This window comes from Colias eurytheme, chromosome 1, assembly GCF_061535395.1.
Source record: "Colias eurytheme isolate Ceu_HAF_F1 chromosome 1, ilColEury1 Martin Lab GWU primary, whole genome shotgun sequence".
NCBI lineage: Eukaryota > Metazoa > Arthropoda > Insecta > Lepidoptera > Pieridae > Colias > Colias eurytheme.
Genome location: NC_142980.1, coordinates 1,528,034 through 1,555,689, shown reverse-complemented (window position 1 = coordinate 1,555,689; position 27,656 = coordinate 1,528,034). Strand labels below are relative to the sequence as shown.

Below are 27,656 nucleotides of genomic sequence, written 5' to 3'. Positions count from 1 at the left end.
AGTTATAATACACAATCAAAATATATACTGCTAATTTTCGTAACTCAGAATTATATTTCTTACTAGCTTTCCCCCCGCGACTTCGCACGTGTTGTAAGCAATGTCAAAAAATCTATAGGTACTTAATAATATTAATATGTCCTTTCTCAGGTGTGAAACTACATATATCTGAAATATATATATATATATATATATATATATATATATTTCAGATATAACTTCATTATAATATATATATATATATATATATATATATATATATATATATATATATATATATATACAATTTTTATATAATTTATATAAATTTAAAGTTAATAAATTCATTAATCTTATTAATAACTAAAATTAATATGAGCTACTGATGAATAATCAATCATTGACTTTATATCAACTTGACTGCAGTTAAGTGGCCTAAAACATATTCATTTATCGTCCAACAATTTTCATACAGAGGAAGTAAGAACAAATAAAACCCATTTTCTATAAAAAAAAGTTTATTTCCAATAATTACTACTCAGTTTTACGTGCTTCTTTCTCCTTGTGCCAATTCCTGAACGTAGTAATCGCAGTTAAAACGTCCTGAGCATATACTTCAGGCAACTCCATGGCTAAGAAGTGACCGCCATCTTCGAGATCTGTAACCTTCAAAAGGTTGGGGTACTTTTTTTTCAAGACAATGTCTGATGTGTGGTAGATTTCATTTTTCGCCCGGGTTACGAAGGTTGGCACTTGAGTTGGTATTCTGGAAATGGTAAAAGGTAATCGATTTTATTAATTGAAATGTTTTTCTGCAAATAGTGTTCCAAATTCTGTATAAGACCACATAATACGCAGAATATGAATATTATACCTAATGAAGACATATCGTAGACAATTTTACACATTACGTAATTATTTATAAATCATAGAATTTTAATATTTCTACTCTACTTTTATGAAGAGTTTTGTCTCTGGTTTGGTATTACATATTTATTGAACTTTTTATTAAACAATGGATGCAGACATAAACTATACAGACAATTTACCAAACAATTAAGGCTAAATTATCAATCACTAAATAGGAAGAATCACTTAAAATTAACTCACTGTTCGAGCCTCAATTCAAGGTACCGCTTATGAAACGTCTCATAATACAGTCTCATAGACGTCGTGATACAATTAGACACCCAGTAGACCATCACGTTATCAATCAGCTGCTCCTTGGTGAAGCGCTGCGTGAGCCCGCCGTCGGGCTGCGAGCGGTATTCCAGATTGGTCCACGTTGAGAATTTCTCTATAATGTACGCTGCTAAGCCTGCTGGAGAGTCCGCGAGAGCCACACCTGATGGAAGATGAAAATGGTATTATTTAATGTTATTATGACATTTAAGTATGTTTTTGCAAAAAAGGAACTTTAAATATAATTTTGCAAAGTTCAAAAGAAATAGCAAGGCAGCAAATAAAGCTAAGAAGGTTATATTATAGCCCCTTTAGTATTTGTTAAAGTGAAACTTCTTTATCGGGGGTGGACAAAAATTTTGTGAGACATTTTTTGCGTTACGCCGCGCGCGTTACATTTTTTGCGTTACGCCGCGCGCGTTACATTTTTGCGTTACGCCGTACTCGTGACATTTTTTTTCTTATCCCTACCACGCGTGATTCGACGTATACTTTCTCCAGCGGAGTAGGGATATCGTATCGTTTTAACGTACGTCCTACCACTTTACTTGACCGTTTTTCTATTGCACTCGTATTTATTTCCAACGCTCTATGGTGACGTGATAATATTATATTAAAGTGATCAGCACAATCAAAGTGTTTATTTTAATTATTCTAATTCCAGTGAATTTAAAAAAAAAGTAAGTAATTACATATCTTTTTCTAATACTTAGGTGTAATTATGGTATTTATTTTTCTAAGTTATTTAAAATTAACCTCACTTTTTGATTGTATTTTTCAATTTTTTCAATTTTATTATAATATGTATAGATAATATGTATAGATGCACTAGCACGTGGGTGGAATTATGTATAAATTTTTTCTAATACTTGAATGTTATTGTGGTACATATTTATTTTTCTAATTCTAAAATATTTACAGTTATTCTCAGTTTATGATTGAATTTTTTAAAACACCAACACGTGGGCGTGATCATGTTATTTATTTTTCAAGTTATTTAAGCTTAACCTCTGTCTTAATATGTATATATTATGTACTATGTGCGTCATTAATTTCTGACTGTTTCGAGATTTGATGCAAAATAAAACAGTGTGTAAATAAAATTAAACAATTGAGTAAAAGTATAATTTCATAGATAACACGTTGAGAAGTTCCCTGTATAAATATATATACATATCTTGTATAAATACATACATAATATGCCTATAGATCTTTACTCAATTGTTTTATTTTATTGATTTTTTACAAATTTTATTTACACACTATTTTATTTTGCACCAAATTTCGAAACAGTCAGAAATTAATGACGCACATATTATATATATACGTTTTAATATAGAATATTTTATTTTATGGTTTTTTTACTATAATTAATTAATTTTCTTTCATTTGTTCATTTAATTTTACAAATTTTATTTACACACTATTTTATTTTGCACCAAATTTCGAAACAGTCAGAAATTAATGACGCACATATTATATATACGTTTTAGTATAGAATATTTTTTATTTTACAACCTTTACAACTTGATCATTAGGAATTTATTACCTCTATTGTTCGAACAAAAATAAGTTACCGACTTTAAGAACGTGCCGACAATGTAAGTACACTAATAGCCCGTTTTACACGCACCACAGTATTACAATATTATTTCCTACAGTAAGGAATCGCCTTTGATGTCGCGCGATGCCGCCGCCAGCGTAGGTACTTACGCTGCCACACGAAAATACGCTAGGGTTGCAACAAATGGGAAATAAAACAATTTTGATTATTAATATTATGATGAAATCATTTATTCATATGTACATTCAAAATAATTGCGATTATTAAATCTGATGTAATTATTTGTTCATAAATATATAATTACAGATATTGCACTGCTAAATATTATTTACGTGGACACTTTATTTTTGGATGTTCTTAATTGTATATTATACCATTTAACTAAGTAATGCATTCGCATTGGGATATACAATCTGATTAGAAAATAATGAGGACAACATATACATAGCTTTGATTTTAATTCAACAGATACAATTAATACAATCTTTCTGAAATATTGTTTCCTTCTGGGATTTCAATGTAGATTTACATCCGTAAACGGAACAGTTTTTGCGCGTCATAATAGAATATGTAAGTACCTATGTATAATAAAATTATTACACAAAAAATACGACTGCGTCATCCTTTCGCGATAGTTAATGCAAACTCAGCGTGATTGCATTAAGCGGCCCGCGTCGCCCGACCCCCCGCCAGTACCCCTCCGTTTCTCTGCACAAGTACATTCGTCGCCATACTGTAGGATGGTAATACTGTGCACGCACACTCTTTACCGCGTGATTGAGTGCGCGGGATTGAACGCGGGAAAGCACGCGCGCTGAGGAAAGAGGAAAGATTGTGCGTGTAAACGATAATCGCGCGCGATTGAACGAAGGAAAGCATGGCGCGTTGGAGTGTGTGCGGAGTGGAAGCGCAATCTTGTTCTCTCTGTCATCGTTTAAATGCTCGCTCTTTCCCGCGTGAAAGCCGAATCGCGCGCGAAAGAGCGTGCGTGTAAACCGGGCTATTGTTTCTTAGAAAACATTTTAGGAGTATACGATAATAAATCTATGACTCACGTAAACACGTGTTTGCTTGATTGGTGTCAGGTGTTCAATTATAATTTTATGAATTCAAAATTTATAAGAATAAACCTCAAACTCTCTGTCCAAACAAAATCCGCCTAAGTCGAAATCCTTTATAAGTTGAAAACGGCAGTGGCCGGCGTAAATATTCAAATAGGTAGCGAGGAGCGAAGCGACGAGCATCTTAGGTTAACTTTTGAACTACCGCACGAGCTGAGCGAGCGAAGCGAGCGAGTTGCAGCAGCGGCCGGTGTAAATATTTAAATAGGTAGCGAGGAGCGAAGCGACGAGCATCTTAGGTTAACTTTTGAACTACCGCACGAGCCGAGCGAGCGAAGCGAGCGAGTTGCAGCAGCGGCCGGTGTAAATATTTAAATAGGTAGCGAGGAGCGAAGCGACGAGCATCTTAGGTTAACTTTTGAACTACCGCACGAGCCAAGCGAGCGAAGCGAGCGAGTCGCGGCAGTGGCCGGCGTAAATATTCAAATAGGTAGCGAGGAGCGAAGCGACGAGCATCTTAGGTTAACTTTTGAACTACCGCACGAGCCGAGCGAGCGAAGCGAGCGAGTTGCAGCAGCAGCCGGTGTAAATATGTAAATAGGTAGCGAGGAGCGAAGCGACGAGCATCTTAGGTTAACTTTTGAACTACCGCACGAGCCGAGCGAGCGAAGCGAGCGAGTTGCAGCAGCGGCCGGTGTAAATATTTAAGTAGGTAGCGACGAGCGTGTGACTAACGTATTTCTTTAATATTGTATATAGTAAATTATTTTTTGAAAAATAAGGACATAAAGAAGTTTCACTTCTTACGTGTGTACTCTAGTACACGCACACATTTTTTTATTATTATAATAAGGGGTTAAAAATATGAAAAAGAAGTTCACTATAAACTAAATAAAAATAATAATGTTTAACCATACTATTTAACTGACTTGATCCAGACAAAATCAGACCTAATTCACAAAATGTAAACGAGAATGACCACGGGTGGTATCGGTAAAATAATTTAAGTTGTGCCACGTATTCGTGCCTATGTGTATTGTGTATATAGAGTGATCATATGTATCACTATTTCATATTTAAGTCTTAATTATACCGGATAAATTGATATAAAAGTAAAAGATTTTGTTTTGAAAAAATGATTTGCGGATTTTTAAATATTTGCTGATTAAAAAATCATACATTTAATAATGTAACTACAGCTGTGACTACAGTATGTCAATAGAATAAATACTTGACAAATCTATACTAATATTATAAATGCGAAAGTAACTCTGTCTGTCTGTCTGTTAATCAATCACGTCTAAACTACTGAACCAATTTTCATGAAATTTGGTATGGAGATATTTTGATACCCGAGAAAGGACATAGGCTACTTTTTATCCCGGGATAATGACGCAATCCCGGAAATCCCACTGGAACGGGAACTATGCGGGTTTTTCTTTGACTGCGCGGGCGAAGCCGCGGGCGGAAACCTAGTCGACATATAAATCAATAATACCACATACCAAGGTGGGTTTTTTAATCATTATCTATAAATGTATCTACAGACGCTCCGATTTGGTTGGTGCCAACCATATCGGAACCGACAAGGCAACCATTCCAACATTGCTACAGATTGTCCGACGGTTGGCCTTCCAGCTGTCAGTTGACCATAGAGTAATATGTCAGTTGACCATAGTACGAAGAGAATGGGCTAAATTCTACTATAGAAATAGAGAAAATTACAGTCATATGCGGCTCTTACAACTTATTTTTTAAGGTTTTTAATGTAGCCGCACTGTCAATTTTTTTTAATACTTCTAACATAATAAAATACGCTTGATTTCTGGCATCTCTATTTGCGTAATCTTTGTTACTTAAGTCCCACAAACAGGGAAAGTCTTTATATAGTTCCAGTAATTTTATTAATATGTCACGTTCGGTGACCGTAACTCCCTCGGCGTTCATGTTGACGTCCTACACCGGCGGCGTTGCGAATGTGGATGAGCCAATTACCTATATTACTCTATGGAAATTGGAATGAGCCGATTTGGTCGGAACAAAGCTTCCAAACGTTCCAATTTGGTTGGATCGGATAGGAAGTTGGTTTGGTCGGTATTGCTGGCGCATCCGACCACGTCAAACCAATATTAATAATAATTATGTCGGACCGACCGCTCTCTTCACTTTCCGATTTGGTCGTGGTCGGATGGTTGGCACCAACCGAATCGGAGCGTCTGTATATGCTATATGGTTCAACGTTATTTATTTTGAAATAATGTTTATTACGATTTACTTTTAATATTTTTCTTGTAAATTATAATATTGCCTATGTAATAAATGTAAAATTTAACGTTCATTGTTAGTTTCAACTCGATAAAGTAGATATTTTTTTGAAGTGTTGAATAAAACTACATATTGTTTTATTTTTATTGTCGCGAACTGCGGCTTTTTTACATAAAAACTTTAATCATATCTTAAAGTACTAACATCAAGCTTTAAATTGAGCTATATTTCATCTTGAAACAATAAGTTTGATTGCGATACCCGATAAGTGCCATAGTCACTTGGGCAATCTCCTTTACAAAAATCTTCATATAAATGTAAAATATTATAATATTAAGCACAAATTGTAATACCAACAGTTCTAAGGACTTCTTTGACAAAATATAGATGTATAATCTGAATTAATTAAAATAAATACATTAAATATGTACATGACATAATATTCTATCTTACCAACAGTATCTGGTTTAGTAGACTGCAGGTGCATATACCCCGACTCTGCATGCAGCGGGAAGCTGGAGCAGTATTTGACCATCGAGGTCCATGGATTCAACAAGAATGGTGAATTCGTGTGGTGTCCTAGCACTTCCTGTAATGCAATGGTTAAATTGGATTTAAATTCTAAATAAACATGTCAACATCTATACTAATATTATAAAGCTGAAGAGATTGTTTGTTTGTTTAAACGCGCTAATCTCAGGAGTGAAAAATTGTTTTGGTGTTAGATAGACCATTCATCGAGGAAGGCTATAGGCTATGTATCATCACGCTAAGACAAACGGGAGCGGAGCCACGCGGGAGAAACCGCGGAGCGCAGCTAGTATAATATAATAATAAGCAGGAATCTTTGAGAAATTAAAGAATAAGTATATAAATTTTGTTTTTCTTACGTTTGGGTAGAATGTAGACATAATACTGGTAATCAATGCTCCCCAATCTCCACCTTGCGCGTAGTATTTCTTGTAACCGAGTCTAGACATCAGGTTTCTCATTACAACAGCCATCTTATCCGCTCCAAAACCAGGCCGAACTGCACCCTGCTCAAAATAAATTATTTGTTTGAGATAAATATTATACAATTTGTTAATTATCTGTACACATTTTGACATTTTTTTTTTAATTTCAATTAATATAAATCAAAAGACACACATTAGTTGAGCTTCTTGTATTACGGGAAAAATCTTATAGGTATATAAAAATGAATCGCAAAATGTGTTAGTAAGCGCATAACTCGAGAACGGCTGAACCGATTTCGATAATTCTTTTTTTATTATATTCCTTGAAGTACGAGGATGGTTCTTATGTAGAGAAAACGTAAATATTATGTACCACGGGCGAAGCCGGGGCGGACCGCTAGTATATGTATAATTTTCACATAAGTGGTCAGTGTAAATCAAATTCTAAGCCGTAATACAGGAAATATAATACTAGGCCGTAGTGACAAAAATAAAATGGAAAAAGAACTCACACTAGAAAAGCCATAACCAGGCAGGCTAGGTATGATCAGCTCGACTGCGAAATCCCTGTCCTTATTCGCAGCAGTGAGGAGTGGTATAGCGTCATAGAACATAAGGAAGGAGCCTGGCCAGCCGTGCAGTAGCAGCAATGGTACCACCTCTTTACCTGCAGGAACCTGATTGAAGATATAATATTAAGTGGAATGAATAACCGAATAAATGAATAAAAACATACGGTAGTTTCATTTCTTATCCTGGTGTACAATATTATGTACAACTTTCGTCACTTTTTGTTTATGACGAGCTTTATCATTATCTCTTATATATAAAAATGAATCGCAAAATGTGTTGGTAAGCGCATAACTCGAGAAAGGCTGAACCGATTTCGATAATTCTTTTTTTATTATATTCCTTGAAGTACGAGGATGGTTCTTATGTAGAGAAAACGTAAATATGTACCACGGGCGAAGCCGGGGCGGACCACTAGTTATTCATAAAACCGACATTTGACGTTTCATACCGTTTCGCCACCTTTATGTTTAAATACCAAACGAAATGTTACATAAGGCGCTGTATGTGAAAAATGATTTTCCCGGTTTTCCTGCTTTTCTGTTGAAATGTTTACTGAATTTTCTTTGCTACAAACCTCACGGAGCCAGAGACCTTTCCAACGAATGCAAATCCGTGGAAATCGGTTCGTGCGTTCTGGAGTTATAGCGTCAGGAAGGAAAACCCTATATTTTTATATACATAGTAGATTTATTTACTTTACCTCTGGCGTTACTCTCACGAAGTGTATGTTGAATCCTTGAATGTTTGTCATGTAGTGTTTATATTGGTTTATGTATCTTTCACGAGCGCTGTAAAACAAATTACACACATTAATGAGTCAATCAAAATATCATTATACCGACCACGAGCAATTTAAATTCATTGTAAAGCCTTAAACATTCAAGAATTATGTTAACAATACAAACCTGAATGGATATTCCTCTGCCCAATACTTCAGCCATGAATCCAACTGTTTGCTGTTGAAGCCATATTCAAAAGCGATACCCTCTAATGGCGGAGTCAACGGGTGACGGTCTCGGAGGCGTTCCTGGATGTCCTTTACGACCTTGAAATTTGAAAGTTATTTATATAAATTTACGAAAAAATGGGAATGTACAATCAACAAAATCGACTATTCAGATTATTACCAAATTACTGAACTCCACTTGGAAAGGTACGATACTGTCATTGTACTTGGATTTCGCGACCTTGGGTCCCTGGTCGTTTTTTGGAGGATGGCGTTTGAAGTAGGAGTATATTATTTTTGCACCGATACTCGCCAAGGCGCTGAGTACTATGAAAGGAAACATCTGGACGACACAACGGATGACAAACAGGGTTGAAAAAGATCTGTAATTGAATTACCTATAGTAAATAACTGTAGGAGAAAATTATATTAATTGCAACATGAAGGGCTTTGTCTTTGAATATGATACTTTAATAACTTCGTCCTTACATAGTCCAACCAACAGTCATTAGTTAACGACGCTTTCTCATAGACTTTAAATATTAACAATACCTATTTGTTTAGAATAAACATCGTTTGTCTTTAAAAAATACTATAGTTAAGATAGATGTACCTAGGTACTTTGGTTCTAAAACTTGCCGATTTCATCGAAATGTACAACAGTATGTAATTATTTTAGAATAAATAAAAGTATGTAGCAGGTTGGTTCATATTATGATATCCTAAGTGTTCCGTACTACGCACTGGGATAAGAGTGTACCACACTTCTAAATTCTAATCCTAATTAGAATTTAGAAGTGTGCTATACGCTTCTAGGGAAATTATTACGCACAGATGATGATACAAAAGCTTTCAGATTAAAACTGAAAAGTCACTAGTCGCTAGTTCCGGCTCCACCAGGTTAAAAACGAAATGAAATATAGCCCTTGTTCCTTTCCAATAAGGTACCTATCATTCTATAAGTGAAAAAATTAAAATCGATACAGTAGGTATTTTTGATTTGTAAAAAAGGTAAATTAAAAAACAATTACAAACCGGTACTAGGTAGTCAAGTTCCAGCGACAAGTTAATAATTATTAAGGTCTGTTCAATAGGTACGATGGTTAGAGTGTAACTGATTTATTCTATGTTTAAACAGTACCACGATCTGGAGATTGCGTCTTCTTAGAAATGATTAGGGATGTCGTCGCGACGGTTGAGTCGACAATTCTCCGTAATCACTTCCTTACAAATCATAACTATTGCAACAAAGTGGATATGTCATGGCCATATTGTAGATTTGCTCATTTCATGAAATGGCCAATTTAGTTTGGCCAGATCGTTAAATCGTCAACGTTTCACGATTTGGTCAACTACATTCACGCTCGCTTTGCTCGCTCGGCTCGTGCGTTGTTTATTAAAGTCTAACCTAACCTAACCTAACTGTTTTCTATTGAAAAAACTATTCGCTTCTGGTATTCGCCGGCGCTACCGCGGCACTAACTTAAATGACAATAAACAAGTTCTTAAAATATTCTGAATTTTTTAATGTTTTATGGACTCTCTAAGATATTTTATACGATCTGGCCAAATGTCGATGACCAAATCGTGAAACGTTGACGATTTAACGATCTGATCAAACTATGTTGGCCATTTCATGAAATGAGCAAATCTACGATATGGCCACGACAGAGTTGTGATGTTGTTGCAAGTATTAATATTTAGGTGAACTACTAAAATATGGATTCAGCGGATTTTGGATGTATAACTCCTCCCTCCTTCCATTCCTATTTCTAATTACATTTTTACCTATATGATTTCTTTTTAACTATGAATACGTAAATAATTAAAATTAATACAAATAATTAAAATTAAAACTGTTAAAACAATGTTTCCTATACTTATAAACAAACTAATTATTTTATTAATCGACCGACCGACGATGAATTTTTTTATGGTCAATGTTCAGAAATCTGTGGAGCAAATCATAGCTTTGTGCATACTATTGAAAGAATTTCTATAAAAAATTTCGAAATAATTATTATTATTCATTAAAAAGCAAGTAGGTAATGGTCTCTCAAACCAATGTACCTATAGTAAATTAGCATTTACTTCTAATGAAAGAATTAGTTAAATTAATAAATAACATAAGTAAATATGTAAAATTTAAATTATTACATTATTTTATCCCTCAAATTATACCTATTAATTGGTTATTTTTTTATGTATTTTTATTATATAATAATACTAGCTTTTCGGCCGCGGCTTCGCCCGCGCAGTCAAAGAAAAACCCGCATAGTTCCCGTTCCCGTGGTATTTCCGGTATGTATATTGTATATCCTTTCTCGGGTATCAAAATATCTCATGCAAATTGGTTCAGTAGTTAAGGCGTGATTGAGTAACAGACAGAAAGACAGAGTTACTTTCGCATTTATAATATTAACTAGCTTTCCGCCCGCGGCTTCGCCCGCTCAGTCAAAGAAAAGCCCGCATAGTTCCCGTTCCCGTGGTATTTCCGGGATAAAACCTATCCTATGTCCCGGGGTAAAAAGTAGCCTATGTCCTTTCTCGAGTATCAAAATATATCTATACCAAATTTCATGCAAATTGGTTCAGTAGTTAAGGTGTGATTGAGTAACAGACAGACAGAGTTACTATCGCATTTATAATATTAGTATGGATAAGAATGGATTATAAATAATTATATTTTTTTAAATTTAGATAACAATATCAAACATTTAAAATAAAAAAAAATAATTGAAAATGATAAATAATTTATTTTCAATTTTTGATCTATCTACACATTTATTAAACTTATCAATTAATTGAATTAAAACAATATTAGATATAATATTTATCCCTTTTTCATTTTGATTATATTATCTACCTAATCGTCATTTATTTGAAAATTTGTTATTATAAATCTTCATAATGAATTTAAAATTTTAATAAGCAACTTTCATTTTTATTTCCTTATTTTCAAATATTCTTTTCAGTAATTTTTTAGGACTATTTCCTTATATTTTTACCAGAACAAGTCATCTTACTATTTCTTTATCTTTAGATTCTTCGTCTCAACCCGGAATCGAACCCAGGACCCGGGTTCTACGCTCACGCGTCAACCACTGCAACTGTACCAAGGAGGCGGTCAACAAACATAATTGCAGGTCATTTATTATTAACATTAGTAATACTGGTAAGTAATATTTTAAATAATTATTTAGTATTTTTTTTTATTATAACTCATATTATTTTAATAACATTAGAAAGTGCTGTCGCAATTATTCAATCTTATGTTATTTCATTTCTAAGAACCTTATATTCTAGAGAAACAAACTAATCTACACTAATATTATAAAGAGGAAAACTTTGTTTGTTTGTTTGTTTGATTGTAATGAATAGGCTCATAAACTACTGGTCCGATTTTGATGAAATTTGGCACAGACAATCTTTAGACCCTTAGAAAGAACATAGGCTACTTTTTATTGCGAAATATGTACCACGGGCGAAGCCGGGGCGGACCGCTAGTGTCAAATAATTTTCATAACCATCCATTTTAAGTAGATTTTTTTTGGCACCCGCCATCTTTTCGCTCATCATCAGGGCGCGAACACCCTGTGGGTTGTTCGCGCCACCTCTGGAATATTGTCCAGAGACATTACATATTATTTAATTTTATGACGTGACAACGTCTTATACTACGGCCACACTACCGTGATATTCCAATAATTATTGCCACAACTTTAACAACACCTAGGTGTAACCACGACTTATGGCCATAATTCTACAATGCCAATCAATATGACAAATGGCGGTAGGCAATAGCTCCAGCGGCGGTATTCTTTCGCACATCAAAGAAGATTACCGCCGTAATTATTGCGTATGCGGCCACACAACCGTTTGTCCAGTGCAATATGAGCCCACCGGTGACGCACGTATCGACGGACATGGAGTGAAAAAGCGAAATCAAATGAAAAAGCGCTCGACGGCGCTAATTTTTGGAATTCTTGGAATTCTTCTCTTTGGGATACCCGACAGAAGAAGTATAAAAATCGCAGTGTACACAATGATGCGTGGCGTCGGATCAAACAAAATGTATCATTTCCAAGTACAATAGATGATTTGAAAAATAAAAAATCCTTTTGAAAAAGAAAGAATCCTTGATGAATTATTACAGAAACCAAATTATATATTAATTATTAACTAATATTTTTTTTGCTGCGGTAAATGCCAATAATTACCGACATATCTAGGTAAACTCTAGTGTAACCACATCAGTTCATGCAGTAATTTAGACGGTAATATAATGCCATAATTATTGCGGTAACAGCCCGGTAGACGGTAAGGTAGTGTGGCCGTAGCATTATAATTCGATAGAGCCGGCTGCACGCACGAAAAAACATAACTCATGCGGCGTTACCTCGCTCTGAGGCGTTCCATAGGCTTGAAGTGCAAGCGAGAGCGCGGAACGAGCGACAAAGAAGCACAATCGGACGTTGTCACGTTCAACAGCTATCGTCAGTAAACCGACTTTACAGACAACCAATTTTTTTTTTAATTTGTACAGAGACCAAATTACAAACTTGGTTATATCATTGTTATTTTAACTACATATATACCAATGATGACGAGATGTTTGCCGAGAGGGAACTTATCAAGGAAAACATACATATTTTAGTATCAAAAGGTTTACGTTGAGGAATATTATTATTTATAATCTCCGATTTTTTTTTATTTCTTTTTTTTAAAGATTTTTTACATAGAAGTTTAGCACCTAGGTAATATTGAAATTGGAACTAAATGACCACCTATGGCTATAAACATTATTCCATTTAAGCCATTTCAAATTCCTTTATTAAATATTACTAGCAAACCGGGCGAACTCCGTTTCGCCACCAGAGACACCTTTTCTTTGCTATAAACCTCACGGAGCCCGAGACCAACTAATGCAAAACCGTGGAAATCGGTTCGTGCGTTCTGGAGTTATAGCGTCAGGAAGGAAAACCCGACTTATTTTTATATAGTAAAAAGAAGATTATTTTAATTATATCAGGATTAAAATTAACTGTCACATGATACACCATCGCCAATCCCTTCCAAAATGATAAAAACCTAAAAAAAATCGCAGTAGGATGAAACCTATAAGAAAAGGAGGGGAATGTGATAAAAATTAAAGGAAAAATAAATTACAGACAATCCGAGTTCGGGAAGTGGGAGGGGGGAGCTTTTAAGGCTAAAAAATGGTTTCTCTTGATTTCCAACAAAACTACAAGTCCTATGGAAAAAAGTTCAATGGCAAAGGTAATAAAAAGTTCTAAGTACAACTTTTGTATTTGCAATTTTTTCACATAACCTCAAAATTTAGGTGAAAAATTCAAAAAGCCAAGTTTTTTTTTTTTATTGAAATTCAAATTTGATTGAAAATATTTATTTTTTCGCCTTATTTTAACTTAATACCAAAACAACCTAATTTTCAATCGAAAATTCTGACTTTGACTTCTGAATCGAAATTTTTTAAATTTTTGATGTAGAAATTGCATTAAATATAGGTATATACGTATGTAACCATTTGGAGCCACTGTTCACACCACACACACCCTTATAACTCGAAAACTATTTGACTTTTAAACAAACCAAATTTGGTACATATAAAATGACCCCAAGATAAACAAGAACCTTAAATTTCATAAATACAGATTAAACAGTTGCGTAGATATTAATATCCAAAAATCGCAATTTTTAAGACTGGCTGACTCATAGATATATATATACAAAACCTAACCCACTTCAATCAACTAGGTAATATTGTGTGTACAAAGGAAAAAATCAGAAAACAATGAATTTATCTGAATTTAATTTTTTTTTCAATGACATTAATTTTGTGGTAAAAATGGAAAAGTTTACTCATGTTGAAAATATTATATTCACCATAATAGTGTTAAAATATAGATCGAAACTAATCAATGGCAAAAAAAATTTTGAAATCCATCAATAAATGACTGAGATATAGATTATTGAAGTTTACATATATTTGCACGAAACATCTGTGGATTCGATGCGCCTCGACGTCATCACACTCACTCGCGCTAGTAGCGCTAGGGCAGATTACTTCGATTGTATGATTTCTTTATTCAAAACTGTTATTATATTATATTTATTATATTTTCTTTTATTTTACGTTTAGTAAAATAAATAATTTAATTTTGCGTAATATTAATATTAATATTAATATAAGTGAAACATCTTTAGGCGCGTTGAGAGTAAAATTTCAAGATCGCGTCATGGCAATACCGTCACGTCATGGAGCGACGATTCTTCTACAAAGATCTTTGCATCTTGGTAATAGTGTGTGTACAAATTCACGCTGGATGTTTAGAAAATCATGTAATTTTTTAAACAGAAAACGAGTTTAAAAAATTGCAGATAATGACAGGGCAATGTGCGCTGACATTCATAACATACAAGAAAATATAGAAATAATACTAAACAAACCATACAGACAGAGAAACCGCAAGAAAAAAAATCGTTCATAAAAAGAATTATATTCATAAAGTAAATCAAATTTGCAGAGTAATTTTCTGTACAAAAAGTAATGATATCCCACCAAAAACATAAATGTAAAAATTGGAGCCGAGTTCGATCGTTGACTTAATTTGCCAAAAAAAGAAATGAGATCTAAATGTGTGCCAAGTTCTGTAGACAGTCCAGAAATTTATTTACAAAGATGTATAAAGTTCTTAGGTGAACTGAAAACTCAATTGTTTTATTTTTCCTTAGAGAACAACGTTTATTCTAAAATATGATTTTTTAAAATTTAAATTATATAATTATTTTCACAAAGCAAATAACTAATGACCTATTCTTTATATTATATTCTTTATATCCTTCTCCGTTGAAATTCGGTCCAGAGCACTCCGTTTTGGAACGCCACAGATAATAAAATATAGATAATAAAAGTGGCAACGCCACAGGTATTTTATGGGTATCCAGATTTTAAGGCGGATTTAAGTCTTCGTGCCGGGGGGCTATAATCTGGGGCTGGGACAGGTGGTGGTGGGGGCCAGTCGCGTCTCCAATTATGTTCTGGTGTCGTGGGTTTTGGTGACCGTTTTGGTTCCTCCAAATAGGAGAATGGGCGGCTTCCAACGCCTGGTGGGTGGTTCGATTGAGGGCGTAGCCAGGAGTCGGAGCGTTCTGGTCGGCTGTAACAGTTTATAGTATGGTATTATATTAGAGTTGCTGGTTGTTTTTGGTAGGGAGTTTTCTGGATTAAGTAGTTAGTAATTAACATTTGTTTCGATAAGTGATCAAAAGCTTAAAACTTAGGTCCACTAGTTTTTAAATTACATTACGTAGAAGATAAACATATGCCAGTTAATATCTTTTTTTTTGCAAAAAATAAATTCTTAATACCTCGATATCTCAGCTAAAAGATTGTCTCGATGTCTTGGAATCTCATCATCATGGTTGAATGCACGATTCAAATGTGAATTTCTATAAAAAAAAAACAATGGTTGTTAATTGAGCTGTAAGTGAAAATCTAAAGGTCCTTGTCATCACCGATGCTTTGTACATTTTTGGTTAATATTTTGGCATACTTTAATGTTCTTGTTTTAACACATTCAATTATATTATCATTTATCGTCCGTCCGCCTCCGTCCAACGTTCACTTGGCGTCGTACGGTTATCGCAAAGGCTAAGTCAATTGGAAATGCTGGAACGGGATTAAACGAGCTGCCTAAAATCGAGATGCATGGCGAAGTATTGTTGACACCCTTTGCCCCAGCTAGGGGCCTTAGGATATTAAGTAAGTAAGTATAGATATACTTACTTACTAAGTATAGATATACTACCTGAGTTTAGCTCATTCAAACTTTATAACATTTAGACTTAGTTACAACATTGAATGTAATAAAAAAATAACTACTGCTTGTCACCGACTTCAAACCTATTTAATAAATATCACATCTAAATAATATTATGTAGTAATTAATAATATCAAATCTTTTTTATTTTTCGCTTTTCCATTTTTGAAATCGGTTTTTTTAACGTAGTTATTTTTATTGAATACTTTTTAGTGTATTAAATCAACACGAATCAAACGAACCCAAACTCGATAAAGTTGAGTCAATTAATTACTGAGTTCCAAAGCCACTTTCCACATTCTACCATCAAATCAGCTCTATGTCATGATAAATTTTCATCGCTATCTAATTTAAATACGTAGGTATACAAAATCAGCTCAATCAGCAAGCGGGAAGTGAATCAAAGTTACTTGCTAGATTTTCAATTAAGTCATCGCGATCAGACAAAAATGCTCATAAAATAAAAACTACTGGGCTTGCCCAAATGAAATTTTTATGGGACCAATTCGAAACCATTCCGCATCAAACAAAAACAGAATCACGTGAATCGGTTTAGAAACCTTGGCGTAATCGGTGTACATACATAAAAAAAATATACCGGCCGAATTGATAACCTCCTCCTTTTTTTGAAGTCGGTTAATGAGGTTATTCTTAAATAATAATAACCATCTGGTTTAGTAGCTCACCCTCTTGGTTCCTCCAAGTAAATATCTGAGCGCACTGGCCAGGTACTCTCGAGTGATCTTGGGTAACTGTAGAAATAAGGTTTTTGTTAAAAGGTTCATTTTTACGCATTTTTTAATTAATTTATGCTTAAATTCTGTTTGTAAAAAACTACTGATAGTGTACTTTTTTATTGGCGAATTTTTAGCGTTAGATGAATAAAACAGTTCTTTCAAAAGAAAAGTCTTTATAAAAAAATAATATACTTACTCATAAGCATTAAGTACTCCCAATTTGTGGATGGCGTGCTGGAACAATGATAATTCATTTAATATAACTAACAAAAAAAAACATATTCCAATTACCGCCCCTAACGATAACAAAATGTACCATCTATTCTCTAACGTCTAGTTACCACTGCCTGATAAAGTCACTAATATCATATTATCTGATGTATCAGCGAAACAGAGCAAAGCCAGGTAGGTAAACAAAACTACTACTATTAATTAGGTACTATTTATATTTCCGCTGGCTACCATCGCATTGTGCTCAAACGAAAGTCCCTTAGGAATGAGATCACAGCGTTACAATACCTTAATACATAGTATGTATGTTTATTTCTCTTTCACGCAAATACCTACTACTGAACCGATTACAATGAAATTACACACATATAGAGGGTAACTTGGATTATACATAGGATAGGTTTTATCCCGGAAATCCGAGGGAAACGGCAACTATGCGGGTTTTTCTTGGAATACGCGGGCAGAAAGTTAGTCTATTATATTAATTATAAGGATCCCATACCTCATTCCTGTTCACGCTCTTATGGTGTTCCACCACGTATACTATCAAGCAAACTAGCAAGACCATGTTGATCAAGTGAAATACATAGCCCTTCAGAACTAGGGACATTAACAGTAAAGCTGACATCCGAAGTATGTCTGTTTCGTAGTTGAACGGTACGCCTGCTGAATTCTGGTCCTGTTGACAAAATAGTAATTGGTATTGGTGAAGGAAAAGTATCGTGAGGAAACGGACTTGAATCAAAAGTTCGACGACATATTATTGTGATGTCTGCCAGCCCTCTCTTGGTGGATTAAGGCCTGTAGGCTGTGACCTCATAGGAGTCTTGACTCCTGTGTCATGCAGCATCCAGCAGTGGCAGCATATAATATGGGGTGATGATGAAGTAAACTACGTATAACTTCAGCTATCAAACTCAAACTCAAACATTTATTTATTCAATTAGACTTCTTCGAGAAGCACTTTTGAAACGTCAATACATATTTTTTACATTTACCACCGATTCGGAAAGCAGTATCTATGGAGAAGAACCGGCAAGAAACTCCATTTTTTTTTATTGGTAATAGGGAAGCGCTTGACCACAATCTCGCCTGATGTTAAGCTGAGATGTGGTCTAAGATGGAACGCGCTTCCCTAGAAGGTACCTGTTCACTCTACGCTTGATTCCATAGTTGCTCTTTTAAATCATATCAGTATTACAATTAAATTTTACAAAATATGTAAGTAACTGTATATTATCATAATTATGCCAGAGAACTGTCCTGCCCCCCTAGTCAAGTGGCTTTCTGTTAGCGTAGCGTTCAATTGAATAGACTACGAATGTATGAGATTGACGTAACCTGTAGATACGTTTATCTACAGCCTACGTCAATCTCATACATTCGTAGTCTATTCTATTAGTAGGGGAGCCCAAGAGGGGATTTTGGGATTTACTCGAGCGCGTCAGATTACTATAAGGGACGGTACCTTAGCTATTCATTAGTACCTCTAGTCAATATGAGCAGTTATGGTTGGTGGGTGCGCTCAGGGGCCCCGTTGGAAAATTTGAATAATCCATAATTCCCTAAGGTTGAGCTCGAATCGTCAGATTAGCGAAATGGGGACTTCTTATATTGTAATTAACCCCCCCATATATTAATCTGACGCGCTCGAATAATATTACTTTAATTTTTTACCCTTTCTTCATAGCGATTAAATCGCCACTTAAATCGTCAGATTAACGTATACTTTTTTTCAGTGACGTCCTGGAGCATGCAAAATATCAATATCTAACGCGCTTGAGTATTTCCAAGCCAATTTTTTTCTTTTTTAAATTAAAAAAAATCAAAATACCCTTCCCCACCGCTAAAAGTGAAAACATTATAGGACCTTTTTTTCTCGCTATGATCTAATCTACCAATTCTAATAGGTTCCCGTGACGCTCAAGTAAATCCACATTTAGCATCCTGGGCTCCCCTACTATATTGAACGCTACGCTAACAGAAAACCACTTGACTAGGGGGGCTGTGGTTTTTACGCGATATCAGGGAATTTCCCATCGAAATCGTATCACCCGTTTTCTATTATAGATGTTCATTGTTACGTGAGGTTACCATTTACTTTAACAGCCATTTGAGAAATAACATAACAATAATTATATTATGGAACGACTGAGATGCACACAGTGAGTATTTTTTTTATTGCATTGACAAACTACATCGAAAAATTAGAGCAGTCGCGAATATTTAAGTCATAAAATATAAATAAACTTGCGGTCCGCTCCGGCTTCGCCCATGGTACCTACATGTTTAAACTATCCTATCTCTCAAGTTGGATCGAACTGCACATGGTGTGCGAATTTTATTATAATCGGTTAAGTGGTTTAGGAGTCCATTGAGGACAAACATTGTGACACGAGATTTATATATATATTAAGATAAATTTTGTGTAACTTAGACAGTCAATAAGATTCAAGAGTTCTCATTCCTATAAACTTAAAAATGCACAGAATCTTTTTCTAATTAATGGTAATTAACTTACCAGCTGTTTTTTCAAAGTGGTATAATCCATACCAAAGTGAGTAGCAAAAGTGATATCTACCACCAACACCGCTATCGACACTCCCACATAAATATACGCCGATACACTTATATATCTTGCACTGTCTTCGCCTGCCGCCGCTGTAATATAAAACTGCTAATTAGGACTGTATCAGTCAATACAGACATTCCAGTTTTACCCAGTTTGGTAACCCCTGGGTTAGGTGTTAATTCGATAATGGTAGATAATAATTCGCTAAGTGGTCTATATCGACCACTAGGGATCTATGACAACCTGCAAGGGGTCTACGTCAGCGAAAAAAAAATTTGGGGGTCCACGATAGTTGATCTCAACACATAGACTGATAGTACTACCTATTTACTTACATCATACTATCTTATTATAGTTTCACCCGCGTGGCTCCGCTCCTGTTGGTCTTAGCGTGATGATATCGCCTATGGCCTTCCTCGATGAATGGGCTATCTAACACCGAAAGAATTTCTCAAATCGGACCAGTAGTTACTGAGATAAGCGCGTTCTAACAAATAAACTCAGCTTCAGCTTTATAATATTAAGTATAGATAACAGATACACAATATTATTTTGAGTAGTTTTAATTTAAATTCAATTAATAATTGTATAAATTAACATGTGTTTTTACTAAACTTCACTACAGTTAGAAATTTACAGGTCATCAAAATTAGGTAAGTACCTACCTACCCAACACGGAAAAACATGGCAAAGGGTCTACGACACAAAAAAGTTTGGGGAACTGGGTCTAGCTACTTACCTGACATCAAAGAGGCCGCCGAAATAAGGTTGACGATAGCAAAACTTAAAGTAATTGAAGTGAGTACGAACACTGAATATGATCTTGTGAGATCAGGTGGTGCGGGTGAGTTAGGGCATGCATCATCTGAAATAATAAAAAAGCCTTATTATTTAAGCTCTCTAACACACAGAATTATTATCGTATTTATCACAGAGGTATTTATAATATTATAAGCTGGTTTCCCATTTATTAATGTTATTAATTATTATCATAATTTTAAGAGTAATGCTGCGAAAATTATTATTAATATGTATTGACACCTTTTTTTGCGTACGGTACATACCTATCACAAAAATTGAAATAGCTTTATTATTAGATACCTAATGTTATTTTTGTATCGTCGGTGGCTAGGTTAACCCGCCCAACTGTCTGCCTAGGCATCTCGTTATAATAACATTGTTTTATGAGCTATAAAAATATATTTTTTTAAATTTTAAGTTGAATATCTCGCGAATAGTTAATATTGTAGTTAAAATATGATACATCTTTGTTATTTATTAAGTCAATACCTATCAGCCCTGTCAATTTTTTTAAGTCTATTTTGTCAACAACTAACAAGCCGTATAGTTTTTTAAAGTGAAACTTCTTAAGTGCCATATCACACTAGCGGATTGCGAGCGGTTTCAAAGCGGAGCGGGTGCGCAACGAATACGTTGCGGGCGCGCAACGAACACGCCGCGGTTGCGCAGCGAATTCGTTGCGGACGCGTCATTTTGTATACTCTCGCACAAAAGCCAGCCCTTCCGCCTTGCCTAACTTCCATTCAATATTTCCATCGTTTCTGTAGCACTCAATTTTTTAACCGTACTGTGGAAATGCACTTACTTAACAGTTAACTAAAGATGTAATAACAACTGGAGTTGTTAAAAAAAGGTGCTATAAAATTGAATTACTAGGACTTTTAGAATGTACCATACATTCCAAAAGTATGTAACGACTGACCAGTATAATCTCTCCCATAGCAACGTATGTTATAAAGAGATTTTGTGAACCTAATTATGAGCAAAGTGATAGTGAGTTGCTGGTTGCTTGATAAAATTTTCTATTCACTGCTATTTATCTAATAATAAGATAGCCCTGTTTTAGTTAAGGAGCTTTAACATTTATTTCACTAATGAACTTTCTTAATGAGCAATTAAGTTATCTGATTGCATTTCGACCAAGATTTAATAGATAAAACAATACCCTAAACATTAACATGTTATGAAACTCGTAAAAAATAATGATCTCATAATTATTATACTATCACAAGTTATAAGTAACAACCAGCACGGATTCCATTTTGTTAATGAGTGTACATGACTGCGACGTAAACGTTGCGCATCTGCCACGCGTCCGCAACGAATTCGCTGCGCAACCGCAACGTATTCGTTGCGCACCCGCTCCGCTTTGAAACCGCTCGCAATCCGCTAGTGTGATATGTCACTAAGGCCCGTTGAGACTTGCGAGTAAAATTTCAAAGTCGCGTCATGGCAGTACCGTCACGTCATGGAGTAAGGCGACGATTTTGGCACTTAGCTATCTTTGAATCTTGCCAAAAAAGTTTCACTACTGATACGTGTGCTCGGCAGTCGGCACACACCCTCTTTTTGTTTGTACCTACATTTTGTGAATCAGTTGCTAATTACAATTATTAGTTATTTATGTGCCGTTTACCGTGTTGATTTAAATGAGAAATTTCTTTTTTCTTTCAATTACGTGAACAAGATGTTACAATAACTTAATGTAAAACTATATTTAGGTACTAAATAATTTCTTACCTTGTATGTAGACCCTGTATAAGGTCGTTAAGAAGTAGTCACTGCCGGACGCTGAAGCTACCGATCCAGCCTCGCAATCATACCGATACAGTAGTGCTATCACACATAATATTATGTTGAATATTGATAATAGCTGGAACAAAATAGATACACTTCTAAAAAACCCATACTAATATAAATATATTTATTAGCTTTCCGCCCGCGGCTTCGAAACCCGCATAGTTCCCGTTCCCGTGGGATTTCCAGGATTGCGTCATTTTCCCGGGATAAAAAGTAGCCTATGTCCTTTTTCGGGTATCAAAATATCTCTATGCCAAATTTCATGAAAATTGGTTCAGTAGTTTAGGCGTGATTGAGTAACAGACAGACAGACAAAGTTACTTTCGCATTTATAATATTAGTATGGATAATAATAGGTATGTAGGATAATTAAGTAGGATGTTAAACTATTCACAAAACAAGAAAATATAACAAACAGTCTAGTGGCATAATTCAGAAAACTACTTATATTTAAAAACAGATAGACTCATCGATTTTCTCATCAATACTAGCCGGGTTAACCCACGATAAATCATTATGCGAAATATTTTCATAATCCCTCGTTAATTGATACAAACAAATATAAAAATATTTTCTTCTATGATTAGATTAGGGATAGCCCACGCCAATTTGAACATAAAAAGATGAAACAAAATATAAAATATTTATCAATCAGTTAATGGCAGTTATATGTAGGTATGTACATTGTACAGATGATAAGTATCGTCCGCTACGCAATGGCTGACCACGTCACTGCTATCTATCCGTTAATAATTCAAGTCAAGGTTGGTTTCAAGGATAAATCGATGGTCATTATTCATAAACATAACTTTGTATAAAATCAATATTGTGCAATGCATATTGCTCCCAGATTTTGCTGCTTTTGCCGGCTTTATCCGGGTTGTGAATTTACAAAGCCTATTTGAGTCACGAGTCGGACTCTAAATTATTCTAATAGATGAGCTTTTGTTTATGCATATAACTGGACAAAATCTAATCTATCTCAGTAAAAACCGCTGTCCCGGGTTAATCCGGGACAAAAAGTGTCGGTACTTAATGATGAATATCAACTTTCCATATTCAATTACATACCATTTTTTTAATCGGTCGAGTAGCTTTGAGTATCGAAATAATTTTTAGTTTACAAATATAGGTCTACAATATTTGTTAGTTTACAAACAAAAATACAGTTTTTCTTTATACTTGTGTCTATTTGGATTATAATATGATACGTTTTTACGATATGTCATATACCTACGTTATTTTAAGTCAAGTACCTTCGTTTTGTCGCTATAAAGGGGTTTGGGTACTTTTGTATGGGCAAGTGGCTTCGCGTCGTGATGAACTTACGTGGCCAGTGATGAAATTTGGATATTTTAAAAGAACAATTTATTGCATATACAAGCGTTCATATACATCGTCGTCATCGTTTTGATTAGAACTCTTAAATAAACAAAGGAGAAACCTAAAAACGGTAAATTCTAGGTAACTAAATGAATAATACAAAACCAAATAATTCTGTCCCTAATACGTTTCTTTTAAAATATCCAAGTTTCATCACTGGCTGCGAAAGTTCATCATGACGCTAACCTTACTTACCCCTTTCAAATATTCTATAAAAGTGGAATGTTATATATCTGGAAAATAACTGTCAAGAGAAAATGATATACAAACGGACATAGGTGCAGGAAAATTCATAAGGAATGCATGTAGCTCATAGCCTCTGAAAATGAAATATTGTCTACTGTCTACCTTTTCATAAATAACTATGTTGGCGTTGCGTACAAGATACAATATTCTCATCTCTAACAATAGATACAAAATTATTCTTTTTGTTACATTTTTGATAGGCGTAAAAGATTCTTTTGAAAAAACAGTATGTAACTACCTAATGTTGGCAAAAATATTTATAAGTATTAAACTCTTAAAACTATTATTTGAAGACTCAGTATGCAATAATACAGCTCATAATCTTTATCTATACATCTTATATATAAAATTCTCGTGTCACAATGTTAGTCTGCATACTCCTCCGAAACGGGTGGACCGATTCTCATGAAATTTTCTGTGCATATCGGGTAAGTCTGAGAATCGGCCAACATCTATTTTTCATATGTACCACGGGCGAAGCCGGGGCGGACCGCTAGTAATATAATAAAATCGCAGGAAAGTCGAAGCTGTACATTGAATATTTTTTTAAAAGAATATTTGGCTTGATTTGACTGACTGGGCGTGATCTACAATCAATCTACAATATATACCGAAGCCAAAAATATAGTTTTTAGAATTTTTGTCTGTTTGTCTGTTTGTCTGTATGTATGTCCGGGCTAATCTCAGATAGTACTGCATGGATTTACTTCAAATTTGGTACAGACCTGAGGAAGGACATAGGATAGGTTTTATCCCTGGATAGATATAGATATGGTTTTTCTTTGACTACGCGGACGATGGCGCGGACGGAAAGCTAGCTACTAATGCAATAATTTTAATAGTGTCATTCAAAATATCTAAACCATAGCATTGTACCTAAGTACTAGATAAAGATTATTTACAAATATAAATAAAACATTAATAAATTAAAGTACCTAACTACTACCTTCGTATTTGCTTTATTTTTCTAAGTCTTTATTACGTCTTTGCATTCAGCAAATACCTACTTAGATCTATTAAAATATGTACCTAGGTACACGCTTATAGGTACGTGACAGTTCTAAAATATTCACGGAAGTGATTTAATTTCACAATCAGAATTTCACTTATCTAATCAAAGTGAGTAAACGCTAACAATATCAATTCTCAAAGCTGAAATATTTTTACATGAAACAAAGTTCATTTAATTAACAAAAATTATTATTATTTATTTGTATTTTTCAATATTTCACTTTGTAATACTGATGACCATTCATATGTATTTATCATATGTATTTATATTAATTAAGTATCAGTTCGAAAGGGTGAAGGAAACCGGTATGCTGAAGAATGAAAACATCGACGACATGACGACATAAACCGCTTTTGGTCAGCGTGATAGATTACGGCCTGGGGCCGTTTTATGACCGATTTCCAGACAGATTACGCCGTGAATTATTTCACTGACTGGCAAATTCATACTAAGATCGCAATAACCAGCCATGGTTACTTTTGTTAAATATGAATTCGCAAGTCAGTAGGTACAATTCACGGCGTAAACTGTCAGGAAATCAGAGGTTAAACTTTACGGCCCCTGATCCCGTATGGGAGGCCCATGTCCCAGCATCGTGATCATCTGGACGGATGATGATGATGATGAAGTATCATTTAAAAAAATAAATATTTTGATACTTAATAAATAATAATGATATATTTTGACCAACTATCGCACATAAAATACCAAATGCATCGGATTCTACGCTATTATACCTATAGTAGAATTTATATTTGGTCACATTAATGAGTTAGGTACTCTTCAATTTCAAATACACGCTGGTTGTTATAACTTGCAAGTAGGTATACCTACAGTTTAGTTCAAGTGTAGGTTACAAAATTTCGCAAAAGCAATTTATGAAATGTCGCAACAGCTTTAATACGCAGTAGCAATTCTAATCCAATATAACTAACTTATATTTCAACACAAATGAAACACTGTTTTATATCCCTACTAGCTTACCGCCCGCGGCTTCGCCCGCTTTGTCTAAAACTTAATAAATTATATACTAAAAGCTTCCTCTTGAATGATGAATCACTCTATCTATTAAAAAAAAACCTCATCAAAATCCGTTGCGTAGTTTTAAAGATTTAAGCATACCTACAAAGGGACATAGGGACAGAAAAAGCAACTTTGTTTTATACTAGGTACCTATGTAGTGATTTAACGAGACTTTTTTAACACTGCGTTTGTACCTACTATAAACTGCTGAAAGCTTTTTAGTTGCATAATGAATAATGATATATTTTTAGTGGCAATCGATAGTGAAGTGATTTACGAAATACGATTTAAGTCACGTTCACTGCGGACATTTTATAATATAATAACATCAGCATTGCTATAACTGTCTAGACCTCATTATACTAATATTCGTGTTTATAGTCAAAATCGACACGACAAACGCGTAGCTTATTAAAAGGTGAAGGTGAAATGTGTGAAAATGGGAAAGTGAGTACTTACAATATAACTTATACTTACAATACTAATACTGCCGGAGAGAATAGCTGCGAGACTCAATTCGGGAGCAATTTTCTTTTTATTCATTTTAAATCCGAACAGCACACGTCATACCCACGAAACCGCTGGCTGTGAAGGGGCCTATCAGTACTAATCGGTGCTCGATAATTATTATCGTTATAATAAACAATATTATCAATCGCGATATTTGCGTATCGATTGAAATAGAAAGGACATACGGATTCGTTATTTATGGATTTGTTGTTTAAACAATCTCGCTCTGGCTTCTCTTGTTACTGTCTTGTCTCTTGTTTGTGAGGTTAATTATTAAGCTATTATAATTTTAATTTTTGAGCATTGAGTTACTATGTACTAAGTACTAGAGAGGACATCGCCACTAGACTATTTGTAACACGAGTTAGAGTCAATCGTCTCAAACCAATTTTTTTTTGTTACATGATTGGTTTTAATTGATAAGTTTATTCATTTTTTTTAATGAGATAAACAATATTTATTTGGTACATTGATTGGTTTTAATTTATAAGTAATAAGAGGCAGAATATCTACAAAATGTATGATTCACTAGCCGCCCCGCGCCGCCGCGGCCGCGCTTGTCGCACAGATTTTGTTCGTGGTGTCCTCTCTATAATAATACCTCAATGGTTTTGAGGTATAAGAATGGTATAAGAATCTTTAGAAGTATAATTACTACATATTAGGAAATCTATAAGTAGACCGTACCTACTTAATTATTTTTTTTTATAATTTTGACCTTTTTGCGTACCTACAACAAATTATACCTCCTTTCTCAAAACTACAATCATTCTGTCAACCTTGACTTCCCTTGTCAGTTCATTACAATCATTCCGATAATACAATAGGTACCCAATAATCAAAGCAAAACATCATGTTATGCCCCAAACGGAGACACTCCTCACTGGGCTGCTAGCCTGCGCTTGGTTGTGGCGCATCTGCAGCTCCATCTATGCCGTATACTCTATCTCGAGCGCAGTAAGTCCAGAATG

At 34.6% G+C, this 27,656-nt stretch overlaps 2 protein-coding genes across 2 annotated transcripts; both read right to left on the bottom strand.

The window, feature by feature from the left end:
* Positions 1 to 513: 513 nt before the first annotated feature.
* LOC149910867 (juvenile hormone epoxide hydrolase-like) lies at positions 514 to 8,986 on the bottom strand. Its single transcript, XM_090120102.1, has 8 exons — positions 8,708 to 8,986; positions 8,486 to 8,625; positions 8,281 to 8,368; positions 7,520 to 7,684; positions 6,942 to 7,088; positions 6,505 to 6,640; positions 1,090 to 1,324; positions 514 to 745 (listed from the first exon to the last, which is right to left on the bottom strand). Exons 1-8 carry the CDS (start codon positions 8,867 to 8,869, stop codon positions 514 to 516), a joined length of 1,305 nt encoding a protein of 434 aa, XP_089976228.1. The 5' UTR covers positions 8,870 to 8,986.
* A 6,045-nt stretch (positions 8,987 to 15,031) lies between these two features.
* On the bottom strand, positions 15,032 to 26,770 carry LOC149910866 (uncharacterized). Its single transcript, XM_090120091.1, has 9 exons — positions 26,653 to 26,770; positions 22,452 to 22,584; positions 20,650 to 20,775; positions 19,860 to 19,999; positions 17,841 to 18,017; positions 17,304 to 17,341; positions 17,057 to 17,122; positions 15,919 to 15,999; positions 15,032 to 15,707 (listed from the first exon to the last, which is right to left on the bottom strand). Exons 1-9 carry the CDS (start codon positions 26,716 to 26,718, stop codon positions 15,482 to 15,484), a joined length of 1,053 nt encoding a protein of 350 aa, XP_089976217.1. The 5' UTR covers positions 26,719 to 26,770; the 3' UTR covers positions 15,032 to 15,481.
* Positions 26,771 to 27,656: the final 886 nt, after the last annotated feature.

Excerpts from the sequence above, each read along its gene's own strand:
- LOC149910867 (XM_090120102.1), bottom strand. The coding sequence starts at position 8,869 with ATGTTTCCTTTCATAGTACTCAGCGCCTTGGCGAGTATCGGTGCAAAA. Across the intron at positions 8,626-8,707 it reads AAGTGGAGTTCAGTAATTTG|GTCGTAAAGGACATCCAGGA; the intron begins GTAATAATCTGA and ends TCAAATTTCAAG. Across the intron at positions 7,089-7,519 it reads CTGGTTATGGCTTTTCTAGT|GGTGCAGTTCGGCCTGGTTT; the intron begins GTGAGTTCTTTT and ends TATTTTGAGCAG.
- LOC149910866 (XM_090120091.1), bottom strand. The coding sequence starts at position 26,718 with ATGAATAAAAAGAAAATTGCTCCCGAATTGAGTCTCGCAGCTATTCTC. Across the intron at positions 20,776-22,451 it reads ATACAGGGTCTACATACAAG|ATGATGCATGCCCTAACTCA; the intron begins GTAAGAAATTAT and ends TTATTATTTCAG. Across the intron at positions 17,342-17,840 it reads AGAGCGTGAACAGGAATGAG|CACGCCATCCACAAATTGGG; the intron begins GTATGGGATCCT and ends TCATTGTTCCAG.